Raw genomic sequence first — 20,571 nt, 5'->3', positions numbered from 1 at the left:
GCAGTGCCGCCGTTTCTGGCCAGCCTTCGTGTGGGAGGCGAACGAGAGAGAGATTTATTAAAGATCACATTGTTCTGCTTTCGGGACAACATCCAATTGCGCCATAAATCTCATTTGAATCGTGGCTCCCAGATCACCAGCCAGAGTTACACTTCATGGCTCAAGAGTTCCTCTCGCGTTGTCGCGCTAATGTATTGGCAAGATAAGCTTTATCGGCCATTTTTCCCGCAATATTTACAGAATGAAAAACTATTTACTGGCTTGGAGTATTCCTGGAAAAAGGTGTGTTATTGCGAGCAGTACATGGTCAAAAAAATGCAGTTGCTCGAAGTAAATCTCTTAGAAAGTCGCACAAATGCTAAAAAGAAGATGAAGAGAAAACAATTAAAATCCTTTTATTAAACGCATTATGAATGAATTTCTTGTAGCCTGAAGTATAGATAGATAAATTCACGACAAAATACTTCTTAATGCAATTTAAAATCATGTGATAAAGCCCTGTATTTCGGAAGAAGACTATCAGTATCAGACGTTTTGATAAGACTATTTATTTCTGAATGAAATTCACACCATAGTCAATCGATATTCTCGCAATTTTTGCACATTGCCTTTTTTTCCTGTGACTCAGAGAAACCTTTTTTCCAATATTTGCTGCGATAAGGGAGAAGCTAGTAACTGACTTTGCCAGGTGCCAGAGAGACAATGGGAAATAATTCAGTCCATTTCCGGCAATAATGCTCACACACAAAGAAGTCAATTTGAGAGAGACACAGACTCAGGTAAGAAACCTGACTAATTTCTTGTTCTTCACACTTCTTTCTTCACCCGAATCAGAGGCTGAAGGTGAAGCTTTGCAAGAAATCAATTTGGTATCATTCTTCATGCGAAGCGGATCACAATTCTTATGATTCTCTCGGCTACACAAGAGCATTAAAATATCCAATACTTCACACTCGCTGGAATCGGAGTAATAAATTTAATCGCCAATGGTAGCAGAAAATCCATATTTTACACTCGCGCGTGAAAAAAGTGATTTAAGAACGATGAGTAATCTTGGAGGAACGCACAGACTCTCAGTGTGACTTCTTTCAGAGGATTTTCTCAATATGCGTCGCAACTGTGCAATTAAAATTGTTCAAAGAAGTCGCTCTAGAGATAATTATAATGCTCATTTCAAACAATATTCAGTGGGGAATATGAGAAGAGAAGCCAAACTATCTCAAGAATAGGACATTAATTTTTTGCTGGCCACTCGAGTGTTAGTGGCAGTTTTTGGTTCATTCGTAGGTCTCATAAAACGACGCAATGAAAATGTGAGAATTTTCCTGGAAATGCCCACCAAATGAGCGTCTTTTCTTAATACTTCCCACCCAAAGTCCGTGTTGTTCCATTTACCATCTGCGAAATCACCTGAGTCGAGCATGAGTATCAAATAACCGGGCTTCCGTGTTATTAGTTTCCTGAGGTGAAGCCGTCCTCGCGCATAATTTCCTCAGAAACTGCTCTCCAGACACAATTTCTCACTTTCATTTCGACCGAATTGATTTTCTCATGAGTTGTGACTCAACAAACGTCGAGCCATCTCTGGAACGACGACGAAGAAATTAATTTAGAGTAACATGAGTGAGCATTTGACCTCCCCTCTTGGCTTATTAAACGAGGAACTTTATGAGCTCATCAATAATCTCAGATTTCACAGTGGAGAGTGAAGATTTGATGGCCAAAAAAATCATCATAAAAGTCTCTAGAATTACTCTTTTCTCATTTAATTTACATATCGTGAGTGTCTATCGAGGACGCAGGAGAATTTTGTGTACTCACTAGATTTCCACTATTCCCTTCCCGTCGTCCAACCCTTCTCCGTGTCCTTCATCAGGGTCCTGTCGTGTCTGCCCATGAACAGGTTCTGATAGCCGAACTTCTGAGGCGGTGGAAAGAATGTCCATCCTTCCATCAGGGACAATTTCTTGACTACAGCAGCAATAGCAAGGGCAATCGCCATACAGTTTCCTGTCACGGCGCACTTCCTCCACGCTCCGAAGACTCCGCCGGCCAGCGCTCCGCCGATAGCGTAATTGTATGGATCGTCCTTTCCGCGCAGCTTCGTGGCGGTGTATGTGCCCATCGTGAAAGCGGATGCCATGCCCATGATAGGGATGGTGTTGTAGCCGTACCTGACCATGATATTCCCGATTCCCTGAGGCTTCGACAGCATCACCACGTCGTAAGTGGAAATGATGAGACCGCCGATCATGGCATATGTATTTGCCACCATCATCTTTCCCGCCGCATCCTGACCATCTGGATAAGCCCAGAAGCGCTGATTGAACGACTTCAAGGGCCTGGTGGGTGCCTCCAAGTCTTCTGACCTGTCCGGGGAGGAAGGAAAGGAGTGAGAAACAAATACTGAAATTCACCAACAATATGACCAAAAACCATAGAAACTGATAGCACAAAACGTGTATAAGAGCGTTCTAAATGTATTTTAGGTCAATAAATTGCAGATTTCTTACATTTTGCTGGGCAAAAAGCAAAATATTCCCTTTTACGTAATGTGAAAATGTCAAAACATTCAATTCAGCAAGTGCCAGCAATTCGCCGTCAGCTCTGGCAATCTACGGCGAAATTCAGGCGAGGAGAGAAATTTGAAAATCCTCATAACGGTCACCGCTTATCAAATTCAATGGAAGAAAAAATAAATCTTATTTCATTTTATTTCTTTTATTCTTTCTATGTTTATCTATTGAGCAAATTGGATGTTCACAATGACGTTATGTTCTAGTAATTGAAACAAGAAGCAAGAATTCAGCAAGTTATCGAGTAGTTCCATTTCTCAAAAGATCACCTAATGAAAAAATGCAATAAACATTTTCCTTCTTGCATTATTTACAAAATAGACTCACACTAAAGTTAACAATAATCACTAAATTCCTTCAACTGCTGAGTGAATCCATTTGGCCACGAAATTTCAACTTATCAGTCAATTTTTTTTACATGAAACTCTTTTCTTCTCTAATTATTAATTTTTATACTTAAAATTCTATATCAAATTTTTCTGCATGGCAAAATCTCTTCTATGTTGTTTCTATTCATCTTCCTGTTTTGGTAACTCTTTCTCTCCCTCCTTCTCCGCGGTGTCTTCCTCTGCAAAAACAACGAAAGGGAAGTTTCTTTTTAGTAGGCAGAGTAAAGAAGAATCATCTTATCTCTACCTGGCTTTTGATTCTCTTTGTCCTCAGATTCATCTTTCACTTCTGGCGGATCTAGACTGATCAGAGAGAGGGTCATCTTGCTGCTAAGAACTATTGCTCCTTCATCTTCGTCCTCTGTCTCGACATTCTCCTCAGTTACAGCGGCGTCCGCCACCAAGATTTGCGACTCATGAGGCAAAGCTCCCTCCAAGAAGATGCTCTGCGGCTCTGGCTTGTCCTCCGCATCCTCCGCTGGGGACTGAAAGGGAGGAAAGCAATTTCGAAGGCATTAGACTTCAGTTGGGAACACAATCTCTTGCAGGTGCCTTTCTTGGTGATAAACAATGAGATGATGCTTACATGTGGTCGAATTTGTGCAGTGAAATTCGGCGTCGGAGGGCGGCCACTCCACTTGTGTCCTCCCTCGCAACTAGCAGTCATTTCCATGCCCAAAACCTGTTTGGGAAGCACATACAGCGAGCAAGCGGAAGCCACGAGAAGGAAGAAACACACAAATCATCCCTCGTTTTGTACATGTCATTATATACAAGAAAAGAAAAGCCATGATCACCGAGATTCTCTCCACTCTCACCTTAACAGTCGCCCTTTCACTGCTGAGATCGCGTTTTTTCCGCTTTGTGGTCTCCTCTTCGGGCACCTCCACCTCATTCACGTGTCCATTGGCCAGTGCTTCCTCTGTTGCTGGCTTCACTTGCCCATTCTGCTGATAAACATCTGTTGAATTCTGCAGAAAAGATATTTTTTTTCGTGAGGAGCAATGCGGAGATACATATCAAAATTTTGTGAATCAGAGCATCTTTAAGTTGAAGAAAAATACTTTTCATTCACTTTTGCAACTAAATATGTTTATCTTGTACGATGAAGAGTGATTAGAGTTGATAAGGTTGTAGTTTTAGCGACCAGGCAATCATGGCACGCGATTCACTGCATCTTTCCAACTCTGATCAGTGGCTGAGAGGCGTGTTAACCAAGTCAGATGATTGCAATAATTGCATTACAGAAAAAAGCATAATGTTTGCATATTTTCATAAATGATTATTCACAGATGATTTTTTTTCTTCTTCAAATGAGATGATCTTTCGAAGGGAAATTCGAGGAAAGTTGGAGTGGAAGAATTAGAAGAGTGTTGGAGAAAAGAAATGAAATAGAAATTATTCCATTACCTGCAAAGTGCAAATTAAAGTGGGATGATTTTATTAATTTTATTATCAATGGCGACGATGGAGTTCAAAGATCTCTTTAAATTAACTGTTGTTTTAATAAAACACCTTTTTTAATTGGACAGTTATAAAAGTTTTGGTTTTATGACAAAGTAAAACAAATACGGAAAAACGCATGGATAGTTCTTGTCTGCTAACCTTGCTCTTGTCTGTGCCATTTTCCTGTCTTTTTAACTGCTCATCAGCCGCATCTATAAGGCCTTGTATAGCCGTAACGACTAATAAAACAATCTTATTAATTTTGTCCAAAAGTACACCACAAACATTCAGGGGAGAGAAATTGGTGTGTAATGCTCACGATGACTAAATATGCCCTTTTTGCACAAATCTCAAAGAATCAAACATACATTCTTGCAGGAACTGCTCAATATGGATGGCAAATTCATAGATCAAACCCTTCGAATTTTCTTTCATCTTTTTCTTCATCTGTTAATTGCCTACAGAAATAACCAAAAAAAATTTCCACATAAAATTTTGGGAAAGGGAAATGTGATGAAAGTGTATACAAGACAGTATAAAGATAAACTTCTATTTAAAGCACTAAAGCCATTGTAATTAAAGTCTTCATGCATAGAATGATCAACGCAATTTGCTGATGACGAACCTGATCTCCGCCCTTCTTTGCGGACACCTTTCCCAACTCTGCAATGATATTGGCCATTGCACTCTCCGTCTCCTTCAACTTCTTCCTCAACAGAGTGATCTCCATTAGTTGTTCATTCTCCTTGTCCGAGGAGGAAGCGAAGGCATTCGGTCTGGGCGTCGTATTGACTTCTAGAATGGACAATTTTATCGTGGTCCACAGAGGAATATAAAGTGTTTCAAGGGGAAGAAGAGAGAGAGAGAGAGAGAATAGACAGATGAACAAACATGCACACAGCACAGAGTTTACATTATTTTTATCACCCTAATAATTCAATATTCGTCTTATTTTTGGCTACACTCACAATTAATAATGACAAGAAATCCAACAAAAATATTATTAGAAGCTCAGCAAAAAGACTGCACAGAAATAGCGACAATTTTGCATTTCGCATCCTTTTTTATCTCTGCTTGTTTTTTTTTACACATAGTAAACAAATAAATATATATATAATTAATTGCGAACAAATTTGAAGTGATTATTAAATTAAATATATATTTCGTGACACGCCAGAAAGAATAACGACCATAAGGAAAAGAAGAAGCGGAAAAGAGGGAAAAGAAATTCGAAGTGGTTTTCTTCAATCATCCTCTACAAGAAAATTTTGCCTCTACTTTTCAGCAAAATATATATTTTAGCAAATTATTTCTATTATTGAAAAGATCAAAGGACATATTTGTAGATAAAGACCTCCCAAAGGTAACAAAGATAGACAATATTTCTAGATAATGGGTTAGAAAGTCTCTTACTTGCTTCATGCTCTTTCCATCCTAAAATTGTGTTGTGAGCATATTTATAAAAATCATACAAAATCACGAGCTTAGTCAATTGATCTCCACCCAAGTAAATGAGTTTTAAAAATAAGTATCACATGTTGGGAAATGAAAGAGTGCCTGAAGTATTGAAGTGTGCTTCAACCTTTTAAAAATGACTACATTTCTCTCTTGCTTGCGCAAGTTGAGTAAGATGTTATGTATCTAATCAATGTAGAAGTGAAGAATAAAAACTCTTCTACATTAAAACACCTTCCAAATAGTGGTAGCGTAGTAAGTATTATAAATTAAAGGTGTAACGAAAAGTCAATCTGAGTGAACTTTTAAGAAATAAGCAACTTCGCGTGATTTTCACTTGAATATTTCCCAACAAGATATCATCCTTATCACAAAATTTTGAGAAGCTTTCAGAAGAACGCTTCCATGGAATTCTTAACCCGGACTTACTACGCCACACTTTGTAAGTAAATCAAGTAAATATTGATTAATGATCTCCTAAACTCACCCAGTTTTGATGATGTTCCATTGTCAGGCCGTTTATACCCAAAGACAGTGCTGACGAAGCTGGGACTCTCCTTTTCTGGGACTGGATAGGGTGAGTCATTGTTCTTCTTCATGACAATCTACAAGAGAGCAAGGAAATCGCATTAACAACGCGCACGATTTGGCAAATGGCAGGCGAACGACCTTCATCAGCGTGTAGATGAAGAAGGAGACAATCCCAATGGTGTACAGAGGCATCACGAAGCCCATTGTGTTGGTTGACTTCTGTCCAGTGGCCTGATGGACTGATCCGGCTCCCATGGGCGGCCGTGGCAAATTGGGCATGGGCCGTGGCTGGCGAAGACGAGACACGCAGTAAGTCACAAATGTTGGCCATTTAATCACACCAAAAATAAAGTCAGTGAAGAAACACATTAATCAGTTGGCGATTGATGAGAAATTGACGTGGGGCTGAGCTTTGTGAAAATAAACAAGAAACCCGCCCGCAATTGCCGCCACACGAGGAAAGTTTACACACATGATAATCATCAATGGAAAGTACGTCAAGCGGTGAAATTCGTACATTATAAAATTGCGCGCCCCTCAATTGCCCACGGCAATTGAGCCCCATTTTACCGGTGACTTCATCCAACAATCGAAAAAGATGATGAAGATACAAAAAAGCAAGCTTTCGTACGCTTGTTTGGCAGGAAGTCAAATTTGCTAATTTTCAGAAATAGCACTTCGCGCCTCTCACCGTGTGGGAAAAATACCAATTTCTTCACAAGAACCCTCTCTCAATATCTTCGATTCACGCATTTTCTCTATTTTCTCAATTTCATTCATTACACTTTCCTTTCAATTTCCAACCGTATTTACATAAAACATCGCCTCCATTGGTGATCCCAATGAAAAACTCCAGAAGCCACCTCATAATTCTTCCCCCTGTAAAAATATTTATTTTCCCAAGTGCTTCTGAGTGAAAGTCTGTAATGTGCTTCCAATATAAATTCTATCTTATATCAAAGGAAGAGACTCACCCGCCCATCAACCACACGAGTCGATGATGACGATCCAGGTGCACTTGGAGCACTCTTCTCTATAATTGGAACGGTTTGCGTGGAGGGTATTGCTCTGCCTCGCTCCCTCATAGCCGGATGCACGGTGTCAGGACGCATATGCGGAGGCCTCTCTTGCCTGATGCCTAGAAATTCCATAGTTTATTATGGATGGAAGCCAAAGAGTTATAGACAAAACACTTCATAAACATATCCGCATCCGTTTCAGAATCAGAGTTGGTGATAAATTGGAAATTTTAGTTAAGGATAAAACGTCTTTTTCTGGCTGTTAAAGAAGCATAGCCAAAGTGTTCAAGTCAGAATATGAATTTCAGTCCTGAAATTCCATCTCTAATCTTCTCATATTGCCCTCTGTTGACTTTAAAATAACACGAACCAACCAGAAACTATTAAAATTATGTCTAACCGATGAATTTTAGCTCTGGTCTAGCCTGAGGTGAGACTAAGTTTCTGACTTGATTACTCTGTTGTACCTTTTCTGTTCTCACACTTCAATAATAATATTGTTAGAGATTATTTGGAAGAAGTTTCTGGGAAGAATCCCAAGAGTTTGTTAGTTCAGCGAGTATTGTTAGTTTTCCACTCCCTTGAGGCAATCTCGTGTCGACTTACTAATTTCCCCCGTGAACAGATTGATGCTCTTTCGAAAGATTTTGGGGTGTTCCATGGTCGCGAGGGTGGAGGAGACGTTTGCAAATTCATCTGAGTCTAATACCACATCACAGCATCCTTTGGCGTGGACATTAATGTCATCAATTATGATAATTCACAGCGAAAGTCTGTGGCACCTTACCTGATCCCCTGTAGTCATTCATGGGCAGCTTCTCCTGCCCGCCACCCATCAGCATCGGGTAGAATACCTTCGGCCAGAGGATGGCGATGCACCCAACGACAGTGACCAACACGAAGAAGGTCTTCTTGGGTCCCAGACTCTGTGTGTCCCCTCGCATCTGTGTTGCTGACGACACGTGAGCCATGTCTTGGCTTCGATGGCAGTTCTCTTAAGGAAGACGAGAGTAGAGGCGTCATTAGGATCTGTGTCACTTTCTTAATTACTCTGCGTCTTCTCACTTTTCGATCCTACAGCAAATTCACTCTTGGAAATCACACTTTGCGGAATCAATTAACCCAGTTCAGATGCAACTCATTGTCGTGATTTGTTGGTGCATTCTTCACGCATTGGTGAATTGGATAAAGCGGTTTTCGCTCTTCCACCCCAAAATCTCTGCCTCACTCGCGGAAGACTGAGTATTTTTCTTTACAATTTTATTTTATCTCTTCTCTGGCGAAAACGAGAAGAGTCGAGCGGCGCGCGCGCCTCAATGTCACGGTAAAATGTTTTAAATGTGCACGTCGCGACTTTCTTCGTGTAAAACGCGCGAAAAATGCGACCTCTTTGGATATTTATAGATCCGCGCACGTTCTGTGTGGACACCTTAATTCTTGTTACTCTCTTATCCTTCGGTTGTGTATTTTTTGTCCACAAACTCCTCAGTTACTCTCTTTGGGATAATTTTGGGAAGTCCTTCAGGATGTCATCGCCCAGGAGCGATGTCAATTAATCAGGGGTGTTGTGGCATTCAATTATAAAAGATGTACACGCGTGATAGTGCAAATAGGAGGAGAATAAACACACAAAAAGCGGTTATATAAATAATACGAGGACTGATATTTATAGCACACAATATTTAGCTGATGCACAGAAATATTAACGATAGATTAATTGTATAATCTCTGATCTATTTCTATAGCAACAACTGTTTTTTCGTTCCTTTTACTATTTTTTTTAATTGTTTTACGGGGATTTTTAATTTAGTCGTCGGTTTGTCGAGGAGGATCAGAAAGAAGGCTTGTAAGTCAAATAATTTGAACTTAACTCGTCGGAGTGCTATTCGGAACTGAAGATGAAAATCTCTTCTGAAGCGGAGCCAGCCGTAGCTCACGAATAGGCTGAGAAGAGCGCTTCTGATTTAGTGAAAGAGATTCCATTGCTCACCATTGTTTTAACACCCTTCGCAAAGAAATTCAAAGAAATTGCAATATTTTGATGATTTTGAAATAGAGAAATTGACAAAATCTCGGGTTTCAAAGTGAAAATGTTGAAATTATGTGCAATCCGACCACACAATTAAATATTTCCCATTTGATAGCAAAAGCTGTGATCCGTGTGATCCCCTAAAAATTAGACATAATAAAGTTATTACCCGCTTTAAAAATAAACACGCACAAATTGTGTGTATAGCAAAATATGTATGTCTGTAATGTCCATTGTGGAATTGGCAGAAAATGTGTTGTTGTAACCGTTTAACATGTGTTCTAGAGGTTAGGAAAAGAGGGTGAGGTTTTCCCATCCCTTTTGCAATTCCATTTTCCTGTCATTTTCTCTGGTTTTCACAACATTCTTTAATTCCTAAAACAGCAATCTTCCTGCAGTAATTTTTAAAGAAAAATTGTAAAATCATATGCATTCTGCGTTTGTTTATCAAGGATTAAGCGAAAAATCAAGTAAATTAAGGGGAAAATTATGTATGTTTTCCGAATCCGCCCTTTTCACACCAGTTCCGCTCCTCCTGATAGAAGTTTCAATTAATTCACCAACAAATCCGCAAATGTTTCTCACTCCTTTAAATCTCAATTACAAGTAGATCTTTTCTGGAGCAGAACAAAACAGAAAACTCACCTGAACAAGGCATTAACGCGGAGAAAATGGGAAAATATCAATTCACTGCATGACCACAAAAATCGCACCGCTCGAAAATCAATGAAAAGTTCGCCGTGCAAATTCAGCACTTCGCCACATTTCGCCGCAATGCTTGTTTTTGTTGCTGCTTCGTATCTTCTCATTCTTTCACTACGCAGTCGGCGTGCCGTGAAGAAGGTTGGTTAGATTGTCCCCCAATATTTCTCCACATGTGGAGTATTTTGCACTGTTTACAGAGTAAATAGATTATTGAGAGTCCGTGGTTGTTGATATAATTGTGGATTTCGCGCTTAACATGTGCTACTTCATGGGAGAACGGGCTAAATAAAACGTCTTATTAACTCATCTTGCCAGACGACTTTTTTTCCGTCTTTGTTCACCTTCTTCGAGTTTTTATCAGTATTCCCAGGTGTCAATACCCCAAAATTGCAATTCCTCTGGAGATTCGTGTGGTTCGTGTGCCAAATTTATGACTCTTTGCCAACGTAGAGCCTTCCGCCGCGTGGGTTTTCGTGTGACACCAACACTCACGATTCGCCTCCGGGTTGTCCGGCAACTTTCTAATATCTTTTTGCACAAGTTGTCCCCGAAAAAAAAGTGCCCAACTGAATTAATATTCTCTTTTTTTTGCTGCAGCATTACGAGGAAAAGTGAGAAAATTTGTTGAGACGCCACGCGAACGAGTGCAGAAGGAAGAGAGGCAAGAATGAAGGACGTTGTGATTGACCTGCATGTGAGAGAGTCGAACAAAGGGGCCCGAAATGGTGTGACGGACTATCGCAAATCGAAGGAGATGGGCCTACCTGCGCGCTTCTTGTTCGAGTGCAGCATCAAGCTGAACCAGAAGCCCCTGACATCCGCTATGGCGGCCATAGTCTTCCATCGCTTCTTCAAGGAGGCCGACAAATCGGACTACGACGAGTTCCTGATCGCCGCCTCGGCTCTCTACCTGGCCGGCAAGCTGAAGGACGACCCTGTAAAGATCAGGGATGTGATCAATGTGACGCACAACACGCTGAATCGCGGCGCCACGCCACTGGAGCTCGATGACGAGTACTGGGCCATGCGAGATGCCATCGTCCAGGCGGAGCTGCTCATCACGCGAATGCTGAAGTTTGATCTGTCCACGGTGCATCCGCACAAGTACATGCTCCACTATATGAAGTCCCTTCAGGGATGGCTGGGCACGCCTCTGTGGAACGCCACTCCCATCGCCAAGACCTCGGCTGCCTTTCTCCAGGACTTCCATCACAGCCCTGAAATCCTCAACTACAAGCCTGCTCACATCGCTATCTGCTGCCTATCGCTGGCTATGCAAACCTATGGCGTCCAAGTGAGTGATCTCTATTCTCTTTATTTATATTGATGCTCCTAATTTGCAAGTTCAGCAGAACGGAAATGAGCCTCATTCAACTCATTTTTGCGTTGTCGTCATCATGTTACACGTTATGTTTTTTAAACAGTTTCAAGAATCTGAAAAAGCACTGCAATGCACATAATTGCCGAGTTCTTGAGCTACTCTGGATGGCAACTGTGCCAGTTGATTTTGTAGTATACTCAAAATGTGGCTTTCCTACTGATAAGATTATTGTGTCATTCGATAAGAGTGTTCAGAGGCTTGCCCAATGACTAATTAGTAAGTTATCTATTATTTCAGCGCCAAATAATCATGATACAATTGTAGATTAATCAAAATATAGATATCGAAAGTCTAAGAATAACACCGGAAGAATATCGAAAGCTTTATTATCTGATAAGATATTTTGCGAAATTCCATATTTAGAGAAAAATTGAGCAGTTTTGGATAGTATTCTGCTTTTTACAAATTAGATTTCGAGGAATCATAGACTATAACATGCTTTTAAGTGCATAATTTTGAGCTTGCTTTTCACAACCAAATTTGTGATTACCAAACCTAATGTGCGAAACCGGTTTCAAACGACCCGAGCTTTAAAAAAAGTCATAGACCGCAGGTCATCAACGTTGAAGCGAAAATTAATGGAAGGATAGAAGCATAGGAGAATTAGCATACATGGTTAAGAAAGACTGAGTAAAATTTTCTAGCAATAGATAAATGATTGATTGAGAATGTTTTGTTAAAAACTACTCCTATTGCAATGTGCCCCATTCTCTCCTATCGACTATTTAATATCTCTTATGTCTTATCAATTGCGCGCTATTCAAGAACAGTACACGTGCTGAGTATCACGTTATCTGGGAGTTTTTGAATTTCTCAGTCCAATACATTTAATTAGATTAATTTTATGCGCATTTTATCACTTTTCCCTTCACTTTCAGGTGCCACTCACGAATGAGAGCGATGAGAACACCAATTGGTATCACGCTTTCGTGAATGACTTGTCCAAGGCGCAGCACTGGGAATTGTCTGAGAAGATCCTCAAGATCTACGAAACCACCCGTGACGAGAGCAAGTACTACTGAAGAAGATGCTACATTCCAGACTCTCCATCCTTCGGCACAATGTCTCCATGCGTCCCTGAGTGCTTCCCGGTCACACGAATCCGGAAGAAGTGACAAATTTTCTCATTTTCTCCTCTTGCTTTTTTTTTTATTATGCTTCTAAATAAAATACCCTGATTGGTATTAACAAGATGCGATGCGAATGTGGACACCAGTGTCACTTGTGCCCCGCGGACGATGAGGTGGGCGTGAGAAACCGCAGAATGGATTCGGAGGGATTCCTGGTGCTGTTGGGCGTCTTGGGACGGTCTGAGGTGGAGCTTGAGCGTGACTTTCGGCGTCTCGGTGTGCCGGATTGCGGTGATGTTGCTTCTCCGTCGCGCAGGGACTGGATCCGGGGCGACATGGGACCCGCGGCGGGTGAAGAGGGACGTGGAGAAGAGCCGCCGTCGCCACAGGTGAGCGTGAGAGACGAGGCCACCTGTTGAAGCTTCTGCTTGCGGATCTTCGTGAGCCAGTCCACGTTCTCTTTCAACTTTCGCTTCGGCGAGGTGATTCGCAAGTGGGGCGCTTCGCCGTCCATGACGTAGTTGGGCAGATTGGATGTGGGCGAGAAGAGTGGGACTGGAACATGCGATGTGGATGGTGATTCTGGAGATTGTATAACGTTTACGCGTTCAGACAGAGGAGAGGACTTTGTTGGGCTCTTCACGGGAGATTTCAGCTCATGCGGTGGATTATCCGTCTCAACGGTAGCTGTGGCAAAAAGCCGACGTCCTCGGGGTTCAATGTGGAGTCTCTTTGCATCACCGAAGCGAGCTTCTCCGAAGTCATCATCTAGTTCAGCGAAGGTTCTCTTTAAAGCCACGCGACCACTGGAGCTGGGTGTGCAGCTTCCATTGTTCCACCACATTTTGGGTGTTCCTTTCACGCTCTTCTTCACTTTCTTGCCGTAATCGGGATTCAAATACGCCCATCCGCGGTAGTTTCTCGCTGAGGGTTCAATTTCTATCGGTCCCACGCGCCAGATCTTGTGCCTAGCATCATCGCTACAAGTGACCAAACGGAAATCCCGCGTCCCACTCCACGCCACACAGCTCACCTCCACTTCCTGCGACGTAGAGTAGCTCTCATCGCCTGAGAGAGTAACCACGGGACGGGGATTTTCCACATTCCACACATACGCCTTCTCATCGCTGCTCCCGCTCAGGAGATACTGTCCATCAGGGCTGAGGCAAGCTCTAATGTAGTAACTACTGTTCTTGAATCCTATGTACCTTTGCAGCGGCTCCCGATCGTACGAAGAGATATTGTAGCAATAAATAGTGTTGTCCATGCAACTCACGTACAGTCGATAGCTTCTGGGATCTATGACAAGATTCGTGAATCCCTTGAATGTGGATGTGCCTCTATAGGGAAGACTATGTTTGGGCAGCGGTTCCTTCTTGTACGCTGTGTAGTTCCTCCTGAGATCCCACACCTTTACCACACCATCTCCAGCACCGCACGAGATCAGCGTATTCTCATACTGGAAGCCCAAGCCAGTGATGCTGCTTTTGCACGCATTTGCCACGTGAGACTTTTTCAGGCGGCTCTCATACGACTCAGCGTGGCCGCTGAGGATGCAATTATCGGCACGAGGGATGTGCGCCACACTGGGTGAGATTCGTGTGTCCCAGATGAGGATGGCACCGTCCCTGCCGCCCGTGGCGAACACGGCTGAATCCTCATGGCGAAAAGCCACAGTCTTCACGCTGCGCGTGTGCCCGGTAAAGGTTCTTAAGTGCACTAGATCGGACTGATGGACATCCCAGAGGCAGGATTTGCTGTCGCTGGACGCCGATACAATCTTCATCTCTCCTGGCATCCACGCAATGTCGCACACGGCATTATTATGGCACTGATAGCCGGGCAGTTGATAGCCAGCCTCTTCACCGAAGGGCACCTTGTCTGTATCGTGAATTGCAATCTGGAATGCAAGCTCTTTAGACAGATTCCCAGAAAATCCATGAAATTTCTTACCTTCCCATCCTCATTGGCGAGTGCCAACAAGTGCTCGGCATTTGCAGTATTTGCAAATTTTGCTGAATATATCGGGGGAATTAGCGCATACTCCCCGTCCAACACTGACGACGACAGTCCTCTCCAGTTGTCTTTCACGTGGACACACAGACGGCTCAGAGCGACATCGTATTGTCGAGGAAAGGCTGAGGGATGAAAACAGGTATTAGGATCTTCCTGCCACTTGGCAAAGGCCGAAGCCCGGCTCCACTTCTACCGGCCGCATCTCTCGAAATACGCGAGATGTCCAGAGCCTCTTTGGCGATCGTGAATCAGCACTCACCGTTGCCCATTTGTCGCTGCAGTAAAGCTTGCACAGTGTTCATCATTTTGGTGAAAAGGGAAGTCAACGAGGGCAGTAAAACATAAGAATAACACCATTTACGCGCCAACAGACTTCTTGTCAAACACTAACCTTCGTTCAGTTTTGGTTTGTAAACATGCCGAAAACTTGGGAGTGGGGGAAAACTCTTATCCCCTTAACGGTTGTCTAGTAAAATAAGAGTGTGCCAAAAGTGTTCCACAAAGCGAGGATCTTTAGTTCTCCACGACAGCCGGACAGCAAGCGGCAAACCGAGATATGCAAATTATTTCAATAAAATGCATTGAATAGATTGAATATAATTAACATTTCTTATCTCTCAGAGAATGAACTGAATACAGGTCAAATCAAAGCTCGTCATGGATTTCATTTATCGGGAATGCGGAGAAGGATTTGAAGAAAGGGTGGCGAATCACTGAGAAAGCGGCCATAATTTCTTCAAAATGAGCATTGATCCAAGTAAGAGATTTCCATGGTGGACTTTGTATATTATCTACAAAGTCATATGGAAGATTCAAGTGTACAAATGCATGATCTGCCAATTTCAAAAATCTCGAATTAATTTTAAAATAAAGTATCAGTAAATTCTTTTGATCGACATTCCCTCTTATGATAAGAGACGTAAGAGATTTTTACGCCACGACTCAAAGACGAACTTGTGACGCGTAAAATATTAGCAACTTAAGAAGTGATGTCAGTGATATAACCTCTCCCAAAGATACTCACCCAAAAAAGACGGAATGTTGTGAAAATTTGTGATTTCCCTGGAAAAGTGTGAGTGTGGATGGAGAAACTGACTGTATGGAGCGACAGGACTTAACGGACATAGAGAAAGTCGAGAAATCCAAGCCCTAAGACGATTTTTCTAGACAGAGAAAGATACAATGGAGAGGCAGTGGAGATATTTTTTAATCCTTGTATGGATTGGATTCACATTATTCTGCGGTATTCATATATTCACGAATGGATTCCTTTTGACGCGAATGGTGCAGAAGGAGCGATCGTCCTGTGTCCACGTCCCAGCTTCCTGTCCACAGAATGAGGTGAGTGCTCTCGTGGTCAGCCGGCGATTCGTCACTCTTCATGGATACTTTTATTGCAGACCCACTGCACTGCGTCGACGAGATTGAAACAGTATTTGGACAATGCCAACTTATCAGACAGTATTTGCCTGCCCCAGAAAAGCAGAGTGATACTCATCGTTATTGACGCGCTGAAGTATGATTTTGGAGTTTATGATCCGGGCAAGTATCTGCTGAGATTCACTATCTTTATGGGCAGCTTCTAAAACTGATGAATGTGTGCTCTGATTTCAGGTCTCCGGACGCCTCTGGCCTACCAGAATCGCATGCCAATCTTCAGCGAGATACTAAATGCGCATCCCCGTCGAAGTCGCATGATGAAGTTTCTGGCAGACCCACCGACAACCACTCTCCAGCGACTCAAGGGCATGACGACGGGGAGTTTGCCCACGTTTATAGACATTGGATCCAACTTTGCCTCGCCAGAGATCAATGAAGACAATATTATTGATCAGATCGTGGGGCAAAATCTGTCAGCGGTCTTCATGGGCGACAGCACATGGACAGATCTGTTCCCGGGACGATTCTCCCGCCAATACTCATACCCAAGCTTCAACATCTTCGACCTGGACACTGTGGACAGACGAATTGAGAAGCATCTCCCGGGAGAGTTGGAGAAGAACGACTGGGATTTGCTCGTGGCGCACTTCCTCGGTGTGGATCACTGTGGCCACAAGCACGGACCCTTGCACGGCGAGATGAGTCGGAAGCTGGGCGAAATGGACGCCATCATCAGGAGTGTGATTGACGCAATGGCCAACGACACAATGCTGATTGTGGTTGGAGATCATGGCATGACATCATCGGGTGACCACGGAGGAGACTCCGAAGATGAGCTGACTTCGCTGATTTTCGCCTACTCAAAAGGCAATGATCTCACCACAAGAGGAAATGTCTCAGCCATGCAACAGATTGATTTGGTGCCAACACTTGCCGCAATATTTGGTGTTCCTATTCCATACTCGAATTTGGGCACAATCCGCACAAATTTGCTGCCAGAAGTGGCGAAGACTCCTCGGCTGGACACACTGCTTCTGCATCTGTGGCAGAACGCCAAGCAAGTTCAGAGGTACTTCCAGCACTACGCCCTCACGAATCTGGGCACCTTCCGTCCTGACCACATCGATGACTTGCACAACAAATTCCTGGTACTGTCGCATCGTGTGAACTCCATCTACTCCGATGCGGCATTCATGAACTTCGCCACGGATCTGGAGAGTCACCTGAAGGGCATTCTTGTGACGTGTCACGATATTTGGGTGCGATTCGACGACTTATCGATGGGACACGGGCTGCTGATAGCCATTCTGACGGTGTTTGGGTGCTTCTTGCTGTTTCACAACTTGAAAGTTCGCCAACTGGACCAACTCTTCAGCACTTCCACCGTGACGACCATTTACTTCAGTAATGTCGTCTGTGTTCTCGCTATTGTGGCACTCAAGCTGACCTCGGTGACTTCTATGAGCTCCATTATGCTCTATATGGCGGCATTCAACTTGTTCATCCTCGGACTGTTCATCATTCAGAATTGGAGCAATATTGTGGAGAACTGGAGTGAGATTGGAAAGTTTTCCAACACTGTAACCCGAGTGGTGTATCTGATGTTGGTCACTGTGTTCTTCTCAAACAGCTTCATCCTCCAGGAGCCGAAGATTCTCACGTACATCCTCACGGGGATGCTACTGTATGTGCTTTACGGCCTGAAGAATGCATTCGCGCCCGAGCTGGAGCGTGGCAAGCGAAGACTTGGGGCAATTTTCTCATCAGTGCCAATGCACCTGATCGGATTGGCGTGTGTGGCGTTGGTGTGTCTAAGAGTGACACACTTGTTTTTCCGATGTCGTGAGGAGCATGGAAATTGTCTGGAATTCTCATCGGCTGGCAGTGGCGGTGGCATCGGGACGACAGCGAGGAGAAAATTAGATTTGATTGCCGTTGTGGCGGTTGCACTCTTTGCCACCCTGACACGAATATATCTGCGAAGCTGTGGCAACTTGGCTGGCTTCTCATGGAACACCATCTTGGCACGATATGGCCCGACATTGGCGACCATATGCACCAGCGGATATTTCCTTCTGTCGCCAACAAATGCCGCAACACCTGGCATTCCGCAAATTCACATTGATGCCATGGCATGGATTGTGGGTGGAATATTCCTAGCGCAAGTGCTCGTGCTCATGTACCGGCCACTGATGACATATCTGGTGCCACAGGGCGTGCCAGATGACATAGACATGACCACGGGACGCATGATACCGGATCTCTTTAGGCGACTAAAGAACATATATTGCGAGAACACGGAGAGGAGCAAGATACCGATAATTTGTGGCCTTGGGACTGTCTATTCATCAACAGTGGTGTCCTATTTTGTCATCTCAACTATCCTCGTGTGTCTGCTCCTTGGCACAAAGGCGACCACTGGCCTCTTTGTCACCATCCTCATTGCAGTCGTATTTATTATCCTCACTGGCATTCTGCGCTACCAGACGGCTAAGAATCTTGGTAAGTCTGCACAGTACAGTTTCGGTGGAAAAATAACATTGCAAATTTATTTCCCAATCCTCCTAAATATTGTTAATTAATCACATTGCCTCGTTAACTGATTTTAATAATCCTGATTATGTTGTTAAAAAGATGTCAGAAAAATCTACACCTCAGCCAGAGTGTAAAGAATAGCACGAAAATAGCACTAATATTTCAGAGACTGCGAGTATAAACTAAAATCATAGATGGCAAAACCTTTCCATTGTTGCCTCAGCTAAGAATCCTTTGGGTTGATAAAAGTGATATAAATGATATCAATTGCATGTTGTGCGCAAGTATAAATAAAATCAATTATCGTGAATTGCTTTATATGAATCAGCAATCATATGGCCTCGAGATGTTGTCAAAACATTTCTTACCATGATATTGTACATTAATTGGTGGTTAGGCGACAAAACGTGCGATGCACATAGACTTAACTAATGGCCATCCGTTCTTCATTCGCACAGAGTCTTGCCTGCAGCCCACTTTTGCCACCCTGGTGGTGTGGCTCCTCCTCATCCACTTCACCTTCTACACCACGTCCCACCAGACGACACTCTCGCAAATTGACTGGCATCCAGCCTTTGTGGGCAGGACGGCGTACCACGATCACAGCAACTTCATTTCCGCATTCCTAGTCATCATAACAACATTTTGCGGTGCTGCACTCCTCGGTACGGTCTTCCCGCTGGTCACTCTTGCGCCCTTCTTCATCTACACGGCGCTGCCGAATTTGGCGGCTCATCATCGTGATTTGGCGCCGGAACGACGACCTGAGCGCCTGAAGACAAGCAACAATGTGGAGTATAGAAGGGTGAACATCGCCAGTGTGGATGAGGCCACTGGGGAGGCGACGAGCGAAGTGGAGTGGGACATCACAAAGGGCGAGCTCAATTTATTCGAGAATGGGCCACTCTTCATTGGGGCCATCTTCAAGAGTGCGTGCCAATTGATGGCTCTCCAGGGACTCAGGGTGAGTTTGAATCTGCTGTGGATTTTTTCATCTTCCTTCCTTCCTCTCTTACCTTGCCCCAACCCAGAGGCAGCCCACTTTTATGTGTGGTAAACACACATCTTATCCGCTCTCCCGTTGCCATATCGCCATATACACGTGAAATTTTGTAGCCGAGAATCATCCAAATGAAAATATAAATCTCCGGTTTACGGGTCAATAATTTAAGAATTTCCATAAAAGTCTTCTTTGGCATATATCTGCACAAATATAAATTTCTTTCAATAACTTATAATCTCCCGTGGAATATCATATGAAAGTGGGTTGGCGAAAATCTGTGAATTCACCTGATGAAACAGTGATTCAACTTTAATCCATGCACTCAACTTTCTGAGAATTTTCATTATAGACTTGCAGTTTTAGCATACGCCACATTTTCTCCGAATTTCAAGTGTATTTGATGCAAATTTCATGAGCATGAAAGCAATCTGTCGTTCATTCACATAAAGAGCACAGTGAAAATCTATTTGTTTGGGTTCTTTCTTCGAGCTGATTGTATTCTTTTGAGTTTTCCTAAGTAGATACAAACAAATCACATTTTTTACTGGAGAGTTAAAGATGTACAAAAACATTGAATGTTCACTAGCTTATTCTTGTTAGGAAATTTAGAGCGACAATTGAAGCTGTTATCATCAGCCACGTGATGTCATGAAATTCTTATTTAATGCAATTTCAATTCAAGATTCTTTATAATTTTTTTTCTTTTTCAAATCGTTTCATTAAATTACAGATTTAAATTGAGAAATTAGGCAAAAAGACCGAACAATTGACTAGAATAATAAAACTACGTGAAGCTGAATTTTTGATTCATGACACAAATTTCTATACCATTATACATATTTTCTATGTATTGGATAAAATCAATGTTGCCTCTTGAAATTGAACAAGAATTTAATTGAATTGTAAATTTCAATTTCCACTCAATACCACCAATTGTGCATTCGTTTTAATTCACGATGGCAAATCATTATTTATCAAGGGGATCGCGGATGTTTTTCAGCGAAATAGTAAACAAATTTATCAGTCTTTTTTCCAT

The 20,571-nt window shown here is 42.8% G+C and overlaps 5 protein-coding genes across 12 annotated transcripts in view; 2 read left to right on the top strand and 3 right to left on the bottom strand.

The window, feature by feature from the left end:
- Positions 1-1,750: 1,750 nt before the first annotated feature.
- LOC132260652 (NADH dehydrogenase [ubiquinone] 1 alpha subcomplex subunit 11) lies at positions 1,751-2,616 on the bottom strand. Its single transcript, XM_059758926.1, has 2 exons — positions 2,514-2,616; positions 1,751-2,369 (listed from the first exon to the last, which is right to left on the bottom strand). Coding segments are annotated over exons 1-2 (540 nt in total). The 5' UTR covers positions 2,516-2,616; the 3' UTR covers positions 1,751-1,831.
- Positions 2,617-2,705: 89 nt separating this feature from the next.
- On the bottom strand, positions 2,706-10,118 carry LOC132260650 (resistance to inhibitors of cholinesterase protein 3). 7 transcript variants are annotated; one of them, XM_059758917.1, is made up of 12 exons: positions 10,091-10,118; positions 8,204-8,410; positions 8,023-8,139; positions 7,372-7,535; positions 6,536-6,685; positions 6,354-6,471; positions 5,825-5,845; positions 5,037-5,206; positions 3,784-3,936; positions 3,552-3,647; positions 3,213-3,450; positions 2,706-3,144 (listed from the first exon to the last, which is right to left on the bottom strand). In XM_059758917.1, exons 1-12 carry the CDS (start codon positions 10,101-10,103, stop codon positions 3,086-3,088), a joined length of 1,506 nt encoding a protein of 501 aa, XP_059614900.1. In that variant the 5' UTR covers positions 10,104-10,118; the 3' UTR covers positions 2,706-3,085. The 7 variants fall into 7 exon arrangements, with proteins under 7 accessions (XP_059614900.1, XP_059614903.1, XP_059614902.1 ...); XM_059758920.1 differs by lacking the exon at positions 5,037-5,206 and adding an exon at positions 4,571-4,650; XM_059758919.1 differs by lacking the exon at positions 10,091-10,118 and adding an exon at positions 8,482-9,304.
- A 100-nt stretch (positions 10,119-10,218) lies between these two features.
- LOC132260098 (cyclin-Q) lies at positions 10,219-12,724 on the top strand. The gene is made up of 3 exons (XM_059758023.1): positions 10,219-10,288; positions 10,748-11,444; positions 12,410-12,724. The coding sequence occupies exons 2-3, from the start codon at positions 10,818-10,820 to the stop codon at positions 12,551-12,553; spliced, it is 771 nt and encodes a 256-aa protein (XP_059614006.1). The 5' UTR covers positions 10,219-10,288; positions 10,748-10,817; the 3' UTR covers positions 12,554-12,724.
- A 6-nt stretch (positions 12,725-12,730) lies between these two features.
- Positions 12,731-15,129, bottom strand: LOC132260097 (protein lethal(2)denticleless). The gene is made up of 3 exons (XM_059758022.1): positions 14,877-15,129; positions 14,555-14,739; positions 12,731-14,501 (listed from the first exon to the last, which is right to left on the bottom strand). The coding sequence occupies exons 1-3, from the start codon at positions 14,920-14,922 to the stop codon at positions 12,750-12,752; spliced, it is 1,983 nt and encodes a 660-aa protein (XP_059614005.1). The 5' UTR covers positions 14,923-15,129; the 3' UTR covers positions 12,731-12,749.
- A 485-nt stretch (positions 15,130-15,614) lies between these two features.
- Positions 15,615-20,571, top strand: part of LOC132260430 (GPI ethanolamine phosphate transferase 3) — a 9,975-nt gene continuing 5,018 nt past the window's right edge. For both annotated transcript variants that reach the window (XM_059758529.1, XM_059758528.1), the window contains exons 1-3: positions 15,615-15,958; positions 16,018-18,499; positions 18,991-19,496. In XM_059758529.1, coding sequence (XP_059614512.1) covers positions 16,213-18,499; positions 18,991-19,496 — 2,793 coding nt within the window. In that variant the 5' untranslated portion in view covers positions 15,615-15,958; positions 16,018-16,212. The remainder of the gene's footprint in view (positions 15,959-16,017; positions 18,500-18,990; positions 19,497-20,571) is intronic.

This window comes from Phlebotomus argentipes, unplaced genomic scaffold (genome assembly GCF_947086385.1).
Source record: "Phlebotomus argentipes unplaced genomic scaffold, Phlebotomus argentipes genome assembly scaffold_18, whole genome shotgun sequence".
Taxonomy (NCBI): domain Eukaryota; kingdom Metazoa; phylum Arthropoda; class Insecta; order Diptera; family Psychodidae; genus Phlebotomus; species Phlebotomus argentipes.
The sequence above is the reverse complement of the archived record's forward strand: the minus strand, read 5'-3'. Positions and strand labels throughout refer to the sequence as shown.